The sequence below is a fragment of the Delphinapterus leucas genome, chromosome 11 (assembly GCF_059928025.1).
Source record: "Delphinapterus leucas isolate spDelLeu-1000000601 "Yukka" chromosome 11, BTC_Dleu_Yukka2, whole genome shotgun sequence".
In the NCBI taxonomy this organism is placed as follows: Eukaryota; Metazoa; Chordata; class Mammalia; order Artiodactyla; family Monodontidae; genus Delphinapterus; species Delphinapterus leucas.
The window spans coordinates 72,048,040-72,063,170 of record NC_143139.1 but is presented as its reverse complement, the minus strand read 5'-3'; the positions used below and the strand labels follow the sequence as shown (position 1 = coordinate 72,063,170).

Sequence of the window (15,131 nt, the reverse complement as noted above, 5' to 3'; positions counted from 1 at the left end):
TGCTACTACAATTAGTTATATTTGCGACCATGTGTGTACATCCTTAGGTATGTTGTGATCCGTGTAAAAAAGACTGTCCTGGTCATAGAGAGTTTGGTTTCCATCTGTGAGAACGGTGATAAACTCTGCATGTGAGTGGTTAACATATTCAAAAATATTTATGTTTCTGCTAAATCCAGGGGGTACAGTGGTCAGAAGAGTAGGCATAGCACAGTCTAGTGAGGGAGACAGACAATAGAGAAGGAAAAGACAACTCTGATCAGTTACGGAAGAAGACATCAGGAGGCCATGGTAGCCAGTAGACAGACCACCTTCATTAGGGTGGTCAGGGACTACTTTTCTGAAGATGTGACAATTAAGCTGAAATTTGGAGATCAAAAAAGATTCAGTCATGCTAGGAGGCCAGGGATGCTAGGAGGGCAGAGAAGGCACAGCAGAAGCAATGTTAAAAAAAAAAAAAAAAAAAGTCTGTCTTTTGAGCAGGAATTATTTATTTTAAGGTGAGGATGGCTGTGCATGGCCATCCATACAATGTCCCCAGTCAATGAAGTGGCTGCCTAGGACCAGGATGCAGACTGTGATTGTGAGACAGGACTTCTTGGTGAATTCTTCAGATATTCCATACTCACTTTTACACTCCTTTCATTTCATTGTTTGCCACCAGCCAATAGCTGGGGACCCTGGTAGATAAGTGCTGTAGGTTGTTTTCTAAGTTCCCTTAGCTCAGGACATGAATAAGTAGGTCATAGGTGCTTCTGGGCCCAGCTAATGAGTGGCATTAAAAATCCTTTATGTGAACTTGTTCTGTGATCTATGATTGCTAGGAGTTTTGCTTCTGAACATTTCAAGGACAGTTTTAGATTTTCTTCATCACACAGAGTTAAGTAATTCAAAGCATTAGTAATAGGATTCTTTGGGGGGTGTGGATTTTAATAAGTGCTTTCTGCCCAAAAAAGTCATTTTCATTCAGGTATTTTAGGTTCAGACCCCAATATTGTCAGGTATATCACAAAGGTGGAAAACTGTGGGTACAGAGCATAACTGCTCAGAGACCAGGATGGTTTTGGAGATAAACATAGGCTGGTATGCAACAAAACAAAAGTAGAAAAGATAAGGTACCAAACGACTGAAGGTACCAGAACATAAGTTTTAGGAGAGCAGAGTCTTGGGGCCTGCCACCCACTGCTGGGTTCTCACCATTGAGATCTGCGCCTCACACAGAGCGAGGCTCCAGAAGTATTTGTTAAGTGAACAAACAAAAAGAACCTGAGCAGATACACTCAGCTGGGTGGGAGTAATAAGATGTGTTTTATGCATATTTTAAAATAAGTTTGAACTGGGGGTGGTGGATTTTGAGTTTGTTTTTATTATTTTCAACAGATGATGAATTAGGAAGATTATGACAGAGGGAAATTTGAAAGTTTTCATCTTCCTAAAAATGGTTGGGAAGATCATGGAGAACAGTGGCTTTGATCCCAAGGTTACAATACCCAGAGTGCTTTGGCATCTCTTAGATCTATGATTGGTTATGTTTCATACACCTTTCCTACCTGTGTGAGCTTGGGCGAGTTATTTAGTCTCTCTGTATCTCTGTTTCCTAGTTTGAAAAATGAGAATAATAGTAGAATAGAACATACCTGATCGGGTTATTGTGAAGATTAAACCAGCTAACATGTGTAAAGCACTTGAAACAATGCCAAGTACACAGTAAGCTCTGTACTTGCTGATTGTCACCATCATCATCACCACCACCACCATCATCATTAGAAGTACACTTGCCATGTTTGAGGTACCTTCTGTCTGGAACTCTCATACGCCAGTGACAACCAGGAATGAAAAACTGATTAAAAATTTTTTTTAATTCTGTGATTTCTGTGATGCATATATTTGGATTCTTTGTTCTTAAAATAGCTTTAATGAGGTAATTCACATACTAGAAAACTTGCCATTTTAAAGAGTACAATTTAATGATTTTTAGAATATTCACAAAGTTGTGCAACCATCACTGCTGTCTAATTTTAGAATATTTAATCATTCCAAAAATAATTTTAGAGTATTTTCATCACCCACATACCCATTACCGACCTCTGCCCATTCTTCCCTCCTCCCAGCCCCTGGCAACCACTAATCTCAGTCGGTCTTCCTGTATTTGTCTATTATGACTATTTCATACATATGGAATCACATAATATGTGGCCTTTGTGTATGGCTTCTTTAACTCAGCCTACTGTTTCCAAGGTTCATCGTGTTGTAGGATGTATCAGTACTTCATTCGTTTTTTGTGGGTAACTGATATCCATTGTAAGGATAATACCACATTTTGTTTTTCCATTAATTATCACAACATTCTGATGTATATAGGTTGTTTCCATTTTATTGGCTATTCTAAATAATGCTGCTGTGTATTCATGTACAAGTTTTAGGTGGATATATGTAAAGGATGTCATTTCTCTTGGGCATATACGAAGGAGTGGAATCACTGGGTCATAGTAATTCAATGTTTAATGTTTTGAGGAATTTTTCCAAACTGTTTTCCAAAGTGACTGCATCATTTTACAATCCCACTAGCAATGTATGAGGATTCGAGTTTCTCTACATCTTCAACACTTGTTATATTCTTTCTTTTTTATTTTAGTCATCCTAATGGGTATGAATTGGTATCTCATTGTGGTTTTGATTTGCATTTCCCTGATAACTAACGATATTGAGCGCCTTTTTATGTGCTTATTGGCCATTTGTGTATCATCTTCTTTAGAGAAATGTCTATTCAAATCCTTTGATCATTTTTAATTGGGTTTTTTTTGTTGTTTTTTTTTTGAGGTACACGGGCCTCTCACTGTTGTGGCCTCTCCCGTTGCGGAGCACAGGCTCCGGACGTGCAGGCTCGGCAGCCATGGCTCACGGGCCTAGCCAGTCCGTGGCATGTGGGATCTTCCCGGACCGGGGCACGAACCCGTGTCCCCTGCATCGGCAGGTGGACTCTCAACCACTGCGCCACCAGGGAAGCCCCTGGGTTGTCTTTTTATTGTTGAGTTGTAAGAATTCTTTATATGTTCTCATACAAGTCTCTTATCAAATACATGATTTGCAAATATTTTCCCCAATTCTGTGAGATTTGTTCCCACTTTCTTGTTACCTACTGTTAAAAAATATTTATTTATTTGGCTGCACCGGGTCTTAGTTGAGACGTGCGAGATCTTCTTTGCTGCGTGCAGGGTCTTCATTGTGGCATGCAAACTCTTAGTTATGGCACGTGGTATATAGCCGCCTGACCAGGGATCGAACCCGGGCCCCCTGCATTGGGAGCATGGAGTCTTAGTCACTGGACCACTGGGAAGTCCCTCTTGTTGTCTTTTGAAGTATAAAAGTTGTATGTTTTGATAAAGTCCAATTTGTTATTTATTTTGTCATTTGTTAGTTTGGTATTGTATCTAAGAAGCTTCAGTCTAATCCAAGGTGAGGAAAATTTACTCCTATGTTGTCTTCTAAGATTTGTATTGTTTTAGCTCCTGTAGTTAACTTTATGATCCATTTTGAGTTAATCCTGTACATGGTGTGAGGTAGGGGCCCAAATCCATTCTTTTGAATTTAAAAACACAGTTTTCCCAGCACTGTTTCTTGAAAAAGACTATTATTTTCCATTAAATTATCTTGGCAACCTTGTCAAAAATCAATTGACTGTATATGGAAAGGTCTATCTATTCCATTGATCTATATGTCTGTCCTTATACCAGTACCATGCTGTCTTGATTACTGTAGTTTTGTAGTGAATTTTGAAACTGGGAAACGTGAGTCTTGAACTGTGTCCTTCAATATTCTTTTGGCTATTCTGGGTTCCTTGCATTTCTATATGCCTTTTAAGACCAGCATGTCAATATCTTTTAAACAGGCAGCTGGGATTTTGATGGGGATTGTATACCTGTATATATCAATTTGGAGAATATTGCCATCTTAATATTAAGTCTTACGTTCCATGAACATGGGGTATGGAATGTCTTTTCATTTATTTAGGTCTTTAATTTCTTTCATTGATGGTTTATTTGTAGTTTTTGGTATATAAGCCTTGCACTGTTTTTGTTAAATTTATTCCTAAACATTTTATTCTTTTTGATGCTCATGTAGACTGAGTTGTTTTCTTAATTTTATTTTTAGATTTTTATTGCTCTATGTTCGGAGGGCTTATTTGTTTTATTGTGGTAAAATATACATATCGTAAAATTGACCATTTTAACCATTTTTAAGTGTACAGTTCCCTGGCATTAAGTATTCACAATGTTATGTACCCATCACCACTATTTTGAGATCTTTGTCATCATTTCAAACAGAAACTCTGTCCTCATTATGGGTACATAAGCTCCATGTTTCTTCTCCCCTCCAGCTTGTGGTAACCTATACTCTCTCTGAATTCGCCTATTCCAGGTACCTCATATTAATGGAATCATATGGTATTTTCTTTTGTGTCTTGTATGTTTGAAATATACATATGTTTGTGTCTTGTATGTTTGTGTCTTGTATGTCTTGAAAACACTTAGTATGTTTTCAAGGTTCATCCATGTTGTAGCATGTAGTAGAATTCTATTTATTTTTATGGTTAAATAATATTCAATTGTATGTGTGTACCACATTTTGTTTATACATTTATTTGTTGATTGGTACTGGGTCGTTTTTATCTTTTGACTATTGTGAATAATGCCACTATGAATATTGGTGTACAAGTATCTGTTCAAGTCCTTGCTTTCAGTTCTTGTGGATATATACTCAGGAGTGGAATTGCTAGATTGTATGCTAATTCTGTGTTGTAACCTTTTGAGGAATAGCCAAACTGTTTTCCACATCAGGTGACCACTTTATATTCCCACAGCAATGCATGAGGGTTCCAATTTCTCCACCAACGCTTATTATATTCATTTTTTAAAGTAATAGTTTTTTATTTTATATTGGGGTATAATTGATTTACAATGTTGTGTTAGTTTCAGGTGTACAGCAAAGTGATTCAGTTATACATACATATATATATATATATATATATATAATCTTCATTCTTTTTCAGATTCTTTTCCCATATACGTTTTTACAGAATATTGAGTAGAATTCCCTGTGCTATAAGTAGGTCCTTGTTGATTATCTATTTTATATATAGTAGTGTGTAGATGTTAATCCAAAACTCCTAATTTATCCCTCCCCCTGACCTGTCCCCTTTGGTAACCATAAGTTTGTCTTCAAAGTCTGTGAGTCTGTTTCTCTTTTGTAATTAAGTTCATTTGTATCATCTTTTTAGATTCCACATATAAGTGATATCATATATTTATCCTTCTCTGTCTGACTTACTTCACTTAGTATGATAATCTTTAGGTACATCCATGTTGCTGCAAATAGCATTATTTCATTCTTTTTATGTCTGAGTAATATCTCCTTGTATATATGTACCACATCTTCTGTACCACATCTTCTTTATCCATTCATCTGTCGATGAACATTTAGGTTGCTTCTGTGTCCTGGCTATTGTAAATAGTGCTGCAATGAACAATGGGGTGCATGTATCTTTTCGAATTATGGTTTTCTCCAGATATATGCCCAGGAGTGGGATTGCTGGGTCATATGGCAGTTCTGTTTTTAGTTGTTTTTTTTGTTTGTTTGTCTGTTTTGTGGTAAGCGGGCCTCTCACTGTTGTGGCCTCTCCCGTTGCGGAGCACAGGCTCTGGACGTGCAGGTTCAGCGGCCATGGCTCATGGGCCCAGCCACTCTGCAGCATGTGGGATCTTCCTGGACTGGGGCACGAACCCGTGTCCCCTGCATTGGCAGGCGGACTCTCAACCACTGCACCACCAGGGAAGCCCTGTTCTTAGTTTTTTAAGGAACCTCTATACTGTTCAATTTTTTATAATAGTTTCAGAAAGACAGGTATTGACTCTTCTCTAAATGTTTGATAGAATTCACCTGTGAAGCCATCTGATTCTGGACTTTTCTTTGTTGGAAGATTTTTAATCACAGTTTCAATTTCAGTACTTGTGATTGGTCTGTTTATATTTTCTATTTCTTTCTGGTTCAGTCTTAGAATATTATACCTAAGGATTTTTCCATTTCTTCTAGGTTGCCCATTTTATTGGTATAGAGTTGCTTGTAGTAGTCTCTTATGATCCTTTGTATTTCTGTGGTGTCTGTTGTAACTTCTTTTTCATTTCGAATTTTATTGATTTGAGCCCTCTACTTTTCTTTCTTTATGAGTCTGCCTAAAGGTTTATCAATTGTATTAATCTTTTCAAAGAACCAGCTTTTAGTTTCATTGATCTTTTCTATTGTTTTGTCTCTATTTTTTTACTTCCCCTCTGATCTTTATTTCTTTCCTTGTACTAACCTTGGGTTTTGTCTGTTGTTCTTTCTCTAGTTGCTTTAGGTGTAAGGTTAGGTTTATTTGAGATTTTTCTTGTTTCCTGAGGTAAGACTGTATCACTGTAAATTTCTCTGCTTTTGCTGCATCCCATAGGTTTTGGAACATCGTGCTTTCGTTTTCATTTGTCTCTAGGTATTTATTGATTTCCTCAGTGATCCATTGGTTGTTTAGTAGCATATTGTTTAGCCTCCACGTGTTTGTGTTTTTTAGTTTTTTTCCTTGTAGTTGATTTCTAATCTCATAGCATTGTGGTCAAAAAAGATCCTTGATATGACTTCCATTTTCTTAAATATACCAAGGTTTGCTTTGTGGCCCAGCATGTAATCTATCCTGGAGAATGTTCCATGTGCACTTGAGAAGAATGTCTATTCTGCTGCTTTTGAATGGAATGCACTATAAATATCAATTAAGTCTATCTGGTCTAACATGTCATTTAAGGCCTGTGTTTCCCTATTGATTTTCTGTCTGGATCTATCCATTGATGTGAGTGGGGTATTAAAGACCCCCCCCATTATTGTGTTACTGTCAGTTTCTCTTTTTGTGGCTGTTAGTGTTTGTGTTTGCCTTATATATTGAGATGCTCCTATGTTGGGTGCATATATATTTCAATTGTTATACCTTCTTCTCAGATTGATCCCTTGATCATCATGTACTGCCCTTGTCTCTTGTAACAGTCTTTATTTTAAAGTCTGTTTCTTCTGATATGAGTATTGCTACTCCAGCTTTCTTTTGATTTCCATTTGCATGGAATACCTTTTTCCATTTCCTCACTTTCAGTCTGTATGTGTCCCTAGATCTGAAGTGGGTCTCTTGTAGACAGCATATATACGGTCTTGTTTTTGTATCTGTTCAGCCAGTCTATGTCTTTTGGTTTGAACCTTAAATTCGTTTATGTTTAAGGTAATTATATGTATGCTTTTATTGCCATTTTGTAAAGTGTTTTGGATTTGTTTTTCTAGGTCTTTTTTCTTCCCTTCCTCTTCTCTTCTCGTGATTTGATGACTAACTTTAGTATTGTGTTGGGATTGCTTTTTCTTTTGTGTGTGTGTGTATCTATTGTAGATTTTCAGTTTGCAGTTACCGTGAGGTTTTGATATAGGTGTGTGTGTGTATATATATATATATATATATATATATATATATATCACACAAGATTGTTTCAAGTTGCTGGTCTCTTAATTTCAAATGCATTTCCAATATATCCTGCATTTGTATTCTCCTCGTGATTGCTGGTTTTGATATCATATTTGTATGTGGATGACTTCTTACCTTTACATTTGCCTTTATCAGTGAGCTTTCCCATTCGTAATTTTCTCATTTCTAGTTGTGGCCTTTTCTTTTCTGCCTAGAGAAGTTCCTTTAGCATGTGTCATAAAGCTGGTTTGGTGGTGCTGAATTCTCTTAGCTTTTGCTTGTCTGTAAAGCTTTTGATTTCTCCCTCGAATCTGAACCAGAGCCTTGCTGGGTAGAGTATTCTTGGTTGTAGGTTTTTCCCTTTCACCACTTTAAATATATCATGCCACTCCCTTCTGGCCTGCAGAGTTTCTGCTGAAAAGTCAGCTGATAACCTTATGGGGATTCCCTTGTATGTTACATGTTGCTTTTCCCTTGTTGCTTTTAGTATTTTCTCCTTGCCTTGAATTTTTGTCAGTTTGATTAATGTGTGTCTTGTTGTGTTCTTCCTTGGGTTTATCCTGTACGGGACTCTCTGTGCTTCCTGGACTTGGGTGACTGTTTCCTTTCCCATGTTAGGTAAGTTTTTGGCTATTATCTCTTCAAATATTTTCTCAGGCCCTTTCTCTCTCTCTCCTCCTTCTGGGACCCCTATAATGTGAATGTTGGTGTGTTTAATGTTGTTCCAGAGGTCTCTGAGAGTGTCCTTATTTCTATTCATTCTTTTTTCTTTAATATGTTCTGTGACAGTGATCTCCAGCAATATATTCCAGCTCACTTGTTCTTCTGCCTCATTTATTCTGCTAATTGATTCCTTCTAGAGTATTTTTCATTTCAGTTATTGTATTGTTCACCTCTTTGATTTTTAAATCTTCTATAGCTCTTTTTTAAACATTTCTTGTGCCTTCATTCTTTTTGTGAGATCTTGGATCGTCTTTACTATCATTACTCTTTTTTTTTCAGGAAGATTGTCTATCTCCACTTCACTTAGTTGTTCTTCTGGGGTTTTATCTTGTTCCTTTGTCTGGAATATATTTACCTGCCGTTTCGTTTTATCTAACTCCTGTGTTTGCAGTCTCCGTTTCTGAGGCTGCAGGTTTGTAGTTCCTCTACCTTCTGGTGTCTGCATCCTGGTGGGTGAGGTTGGTCCAGGGGGCTGTGTGCAGGTTTCCTGGTGGGAGGGACTGGTGCCTGCCCACTGATGGGTGGAACTGCATCTATTCCCACTGGTGGGCAAGGCCATGTCAAGGGGTGTGTTTAGAGATGGCTGTGGGCTCAGGATGACTTTAGGCAGCCTGTCTGCTGATGGGTGGTGGTGTGTTCCCACCCTGTTGGTTGGTTGGCCTGTGGCATCCTAGCACTGGAGCCTGCAGGTTGTTGGGTGGGGCCAGGTCTCAGTGCCAAAATGGCGACCTCCAGTAGAGCTCACGCAGATGAATATTCCCCGGGGCCTCCACCACTGTCGTCCTTGTCCCCACAGTGAGCCACAGTCAACCCCCGCCTCCCCAGGAGACCCTTAAGACCTGCAGGTAGGTCTGGCCCAGGCTCCTGTGGAGTCACTGCTTTGCCCTGTATCTCAGTGCACATGAAACCTTGTGTGGGACCTCCAGGAGTGGAGTCTCTGTTTCCCTCAGTCCTGTGGAGCTCCTGCACTCTAGTCCTACTGGCCTTCAAAGCCAAAAGCTCTGGGGGCTCCTCTTCCTCCTGATGCCAGTCCCCCTGGCTGGGGGAGGGCCTGAGATGCGGCTCAGAACTCTGCCTCCTGTGGGAAAACCTCTGTGATATAATTATTTTCCAGTTTGTGGGTCACCCACCTGGTGGTTATGGGATTTGATTATACTGTGAATGCACCCCTCCTACTGTCTTGTGTGGCTTCTTCTTTGTCTTTGGATGTAGAGTATCTTTTTGGTAGGTTCTCATCTTTTTTTCGATTGTTGTTCAGCAGTTAGCTGTGATTTTGGTGTTTTCATGAGGGGAGGTAAGCTCAAGTCCTTCTACTCTGCCATCTTGTCTCCTCCCCATAGAAATCAAATAATACTCACCTTAATGGATGTGACTTTTTAAAAATCAAGAATTAGCATGTAACCACCTTTTTAATGGTAGAACACCTGATCTTTCAGACAGATACATACAATTTTATTGAAAAAAAATCAAGGAAAATCGTGAATTTCGTCCATCCTTTTTTAGCCTTTTTTTCCTTCTTATAATTGTAATTTCCATAATTTGCTGTAGTTGAAGATGAACAATTAAAGCTGGGCTTTTAAAAGAGGAACATTGAAAACTTTAATATATATCATTTTAAAGTTTGGAAAATATAACTCTTCCTATCTTTTCTATGGTGTCAAAGACAACGGAAACCACTGTTCATACTCTACCAGACAAGGGTGAAGAGATCTGCGGATATTTCTTGAACCCTTCTTTAATGTCATCAGAATGTTCACCTACAACCTTGAAAAAGAAAACAGAAGAAATGAGTGACCTCCCTTATGAGAATCAACGAAGCATACCACTTGCTGTGACCGACGCGTTAGAGCATATTATGGAACAGCTCAATGTTTTGACACAGGTGGGTTGGCGCACTTTTCACTTGGTCGTAAGAAGTTTTTCTTTCTTAGCAAGGCAAGTTCAAAGGTGGTAGTTAATATAGCAGCGCCTGCTGTGCTGAGCTGCTCTAAACCTTATGGAGGCAAAGTCAGAGCCCACGCACACGTATGCATGTGTGCACACACACACTGTACTCTATCTAGCATCTGAGGCCCACAAGCGAATAGGGGAGACCATGTACTTCATGCTACAAATGTATTATTTGATTTTGGACAGTAATGTTTTGCCGTAAGAATTTTTGATGCCATGTATTCAGATTTGGACTTATCAAAGAAATATTTAGGGCAATAAGAAAAATGTATTGGGATTAATCATTTCGGTTAGAATGAAATTTTGGCATTGCTTTAGTTTTTCACTCTGAAGAAGTTCTGTCTGTCCAATGTTTAACTTCCCTCATTCCAAAGCTCCTTACGTTGATGCTCTGTTCTTCTGGAGGTGAGGTTTCCACATTCCCCTTTTAGAATATTACCCAGTCCTTTGATGCCAGTATACTTTTGCAAGAAGGGATACCATGGATCTTAACATATCAAAGGTCTTCCAACTCTTGGTCAGGAAATACAGATGTCACTTAATGGAAGCAGTGTATTAAGATGGATACATCAGAGGTTGCCCTTCCAGCTCTGCTCAGTGTTTCCTTTGAAGAATTCTTATTGTTCCTCTTTGATAAACAGAATGAGGATCCAGAGCAGACACTGTCCTAAATTATACAGAAAGAGGCTATAATGTGAACTAGAGAAGACGTCAGTTACTTTTGTAGAATAAATATTTCAAGTTGAAATTGCTCATGCATAGAAATCATCTAATTCTTATTCTCAACCCTGGCTGTACATTCTAATCGCCAGGGCAGTTAAGAATCATCCAGACGTCCAGTTCTCATCTCCAGAGAATTCAAGGCCCTGGCATCGGACTTTTAAGGTTCCATTTTGGGTTAAGAGCCAGTAATTAAAAATTTTACCCTTTAGATAACATCTCAGGGCCTTGGAGTTAAGGGATGTGGATGTGGGTCATGACAAATTGTGAGAACGAGCCTTGTGAGACCTTGGAGTCGTAAGATCTGTTCAATGAAAATCATAGGAAAATCATCAATTTTTGCTTTGCAGTATTGTGCTAGAGTGTGTGTTTATCGGACTTCCCTTTCCTTTAAAAGGCAGTTTTTCTCTCAGCTTCATGCCAGCTTTAGTTTTGGTTGGCCTGTTTCCCAGGGCCCTGGCTTCCTCACCTGCACTGTCACATTGGGTGGCAAGTCCTCTTTAGGGTCTTTCCATCTTCTACTCTGTCAGCTTCGTGACTCATTTTGCCTTCTTTTTTCCTGATTTAAGGTTAAAATGGATCACTTTAAACTTTATTGAAAGTCTGTAATTTTTTACTTTTAATTTCCTTCAAATATGAAAAGTTAAAAGCAGGCACAGCACACTTGCAAAATGGGAACAGTGTGTGAATCTGTGGGCAAATAACAAGTAAAATAAACACATTCAGATTCACTTTAATTACAGATGACTGAACACCTCCTAACCCAGTGGCAGTGCTTATAATTCAGTACAGATTGTAGTATCACTTTCTCATTATAACTTTTAAGATGGGTGGTAGGTGAGTGGAGTTAACCAGGGTTAAAGGTGTTGATGATACACATATCAAAAGCTTCTGCATCTTACATTGTGATAAGTATCAGGCAAAATGCTTGGCACATAATAGGCACTCAAGAAATAGTAGAAAGTATTATCAGCATTGCCGTTAATTTCAATGAATCATGATCTATAGTATGGAATATGAGAGCAAAAACTATTAGATAGTTTTTTTTTTAAAAAACTGATTGCCTTCAGAGGCTGGTAGGGAATCAATTGTAACCAAGCATTTATTATGCTGCTTTTCCTATATGACCTGTACTACCAGGTAACCAAATAATATATGAGAGAAGTGTCTTGTATAAATTATCCCAACTAATACATTTTTTAAATGATGGAATTAGAATATCACTGGCAATCTCTAAGAATCGATAGATCTAGACATTAAGTAGCTACTGACAACACAGAAAAAGAAGCAAATGTTATTATTGTGCCCTCAAAAGAAAGCATAGTCTTACCGAGGGATCTAACCTGAGTCTTACCAAGCCTTGAATCCAGCTTCCAATTTACATAAAATACAGAGGGTAGAAGAACAGATTAAACTGTACCCAGAGTATGCAGTCCCTAAAATCCAGACTGGTAGAGGCGCTGCAGGTCAAATGGCCTGAACCTGTCCAAAGACAAATTATAAAGAAAATAAATGGAGAGAGTAGGGATCTGTAGATTAAAAGACTTTAAATGACATCAAATCTTGAAAATGGGTAAGATATAGTTATAGTGTCTAGGGATGTACACTTGAAAGATAAAACTATAAAGACCTGCAGAACCTGCAGAAAAGTGATTATTATAATGGTCAGAATAGGGGCTGTTATGGGGGAAGGTGCACGCAAGGCACTCTGGGGTGGCTGGCAGAGTTCTAGTTCTTGACCTGGGTGTTGGTCATAAGGGTGCTTTCCTTGTGAGAGTTAAAAGATAAAAGACTGAAGATGAAGTAGTCTATCACAATTAGATTTAAAAGTAGTCGCACGCGTGTGTGTAGTTATATACTCACGAGCTGAAGGAGTTAGAATATCTAAGATTCACGAAGTCCTGTGTGGCAGGCACCAGCTTAAGCATTCTACGTGCCGTATTTCATTTAGTCAGTCTTCCTAACGACCCTGTGAGTTGCTGTCATCTTCTGGGTGCAGAAAGGGGTAGCAGTCATTATATTTTCAAAGTAAGCTAGGTATCCAGCCGTCTAGGGTAATATAGGTATGGTCCGTCATGGATTGATTGTGACAGAAGGACCAGTGATGCCATTTAAGTAGCAGTGGGGTTACGTGGCATTCCATCCCCACCTCCCACATTCCATGTCACCTGTGACACTACCTAACATGCCTCATGTGGCCTCTTCTCTGGCAGCGATGCTTTAGAAGATCAGACTTCAGAATTGCCTACAGAGGCTTGATCATTTACTCCATTTTCCTCAAATGGTTCCTTTTTTTTTCTTTTCCTCAAACTGCTTGACAGTGCTTTGCCTTGTGTTAGGGCACAGAAGCAGGGCAAATTCTGGGGTTCATTTCTGAGCCAACCTCCTGGCAAAAGGGTGGCATTCCAGTTCTGAAAAAGATCAGTGCTGAGATTATCACCATCCTCACCACCAGGTCACCAGGCATTGATTATTTTGTCCTTTTTTGCAGACGGTTTCAATCCTGGAGCAGCGACTGACTTTGACAGAGGATAAGCTGAAAGACTGCCTTGAAAATCAGCAAAGGCTTTTCAATGCTATCCAACAGAAAAGTTGAATAGAAAGATATGAGCAGAGGCACGAGAAATGTACACGTACTCAGGAAGGTAGTACAAGATGCTTTGTGCAACACAACCATGTGCTAATTATCATGGCATTTCTTAAAAGGGTGAGCAACAAAAGGCAGAAAAGGCATAATTAAGGACTAATTTAAACACACAAATCAATGCCGAGGACTAATTCAAATCATTACCATTTATGATTGCAGTAATAAAGTGATACACGTTCAAGTGGCTCTGTATTTTCCCCCATATTATTTTAAATGTCAGTTTTCATTAATAGTCCAAATCCTGCCAGTAAAGTAGTCAAATCTCTGTATTTCACTGTTATTCCACATTGACCATGTTCAGGCAATTCCTTAAACACCTGGTGTACTTTTTTTTAGTGTAAACAGTACCCTTGGGGTGAAATAATTCACTTACCTCTAAAACAGCATTTTGTATGCAGAGAATGAATTAATGATCTGATTTGTATTTCTTTCTGTTAAAAAAAAAAATTCTTTACCTATGCCTTGAAAAGATGATCTCATGCAACTCCCAAACCGCAGAATTTCCACAGCAAGAATACACTTATTTTAATTAGCAACAGCACATACAGGACATACAGCAGGGGGTTTCGATTTAATTTATGGTATACATTGTTTATTCTTTGACCAACCTAAAAGAAAATGAAGAGTTAGAAATATGTAAAGTGCACAAATCTGCTTCCGTAGATGAATGCACTGAATGATTTGGGTTGTATCCAAACCTGTGATCTCAGTTTACGAAGACTGTTAGTGCAGAATCCTCAAAACCCAGAACGATGCAACAGCAATATTTAAAAATATACACACATGTATGTTCACATTCTTCAGAAATGTTTAGGGTGATTTTGTAGCTGAATATAAGTACTTTAAAAGAACATTTGCATCATCTTCCTATTTTTTTTTTAATGAATTGTGATTTGAAACAAAATGAAAATGAGCCAGGCATTCTAAAAGATCTTGGTTTTAAATTAAGAATTTTATCTTAAACAAAATAAGAGATTAAATTGAAAAAAACGGAATTTAGTTTGCATTTCTGTTAACCTATATCTAGAACAGAAGGTAGGAGAAGGCAGTCCACATTTATGATGCCTGTAGGCATATCATGGGGAAAATACTGTCTATGCTTTGGAAAAGAAAAAAGTCCTATTTATCTAGGAGTCTATATTTAGAAATTTCTCAAAGCAATTTTGATTGAGGTGATTTTGTTTTAAGTGACTTTTTAGATAATACTAAGTGTGAACTTCTAGACAGTTTCAAGAGTTTATAAGACTAAGTGGCACTGTATTTTTATAACCTCATTGAGAAGACTAAGAAATGAAATGTCATACCAATTTTTATCTACTTTTTTAATGCTTCAAACAATAAAGACATTTTACCTTTAAAAAAGTTGTTTCTTTTTAAATGATTAAAATCTAGAAATGCTAAACTTCTTATCTAGCTCACTCAACTTTAACCTTCATAACAATCGCCTGGAGAAGTTGTCAAAACAGTTCCGGCCCTTTGCCCCTGGTTTATGATTCACTAGGTCTGGTCTGGTGAGGCCCAATAATCTGCATCTCTAACAAGCTCACAGGAGATTTAATGCTGTTG

General features: G+C 38.2%; 1 protein-coding gene across 3 annotated transcripts in view; it reads left to right on the top strand.

Annotated features, from left to right (window-relative positions):
* The window catches only part of LOC111163577 (POC1 centriolar protein homolog B), a 107,305-nt gene extending 92,378 nt beyond the window's left edge, over window positions 1-14,927 (top strand). For all 3 annotated transcript variants that reach the window (XM_089921100.1, XM_022552400.2, XM_022552401.3), the window contains 2 exons: window positions 9,912-10,130; window positions 13,410-14,927. In XM_089921100.1, the coding sequence (XP_089777226.1) occupies window positions 9,912-10,130; window positions 13,410-13,514 (324 nt within the window). In that variant the 3' untranslated portion in view covers window positions 13,515-14,927. The remainder of the gene's footprint in view (window positions 1-9,911; window positions 10,131-13,409) is intronic.
* Window positions 14,928-15,131: the final 204 nt, after the last annotated feature.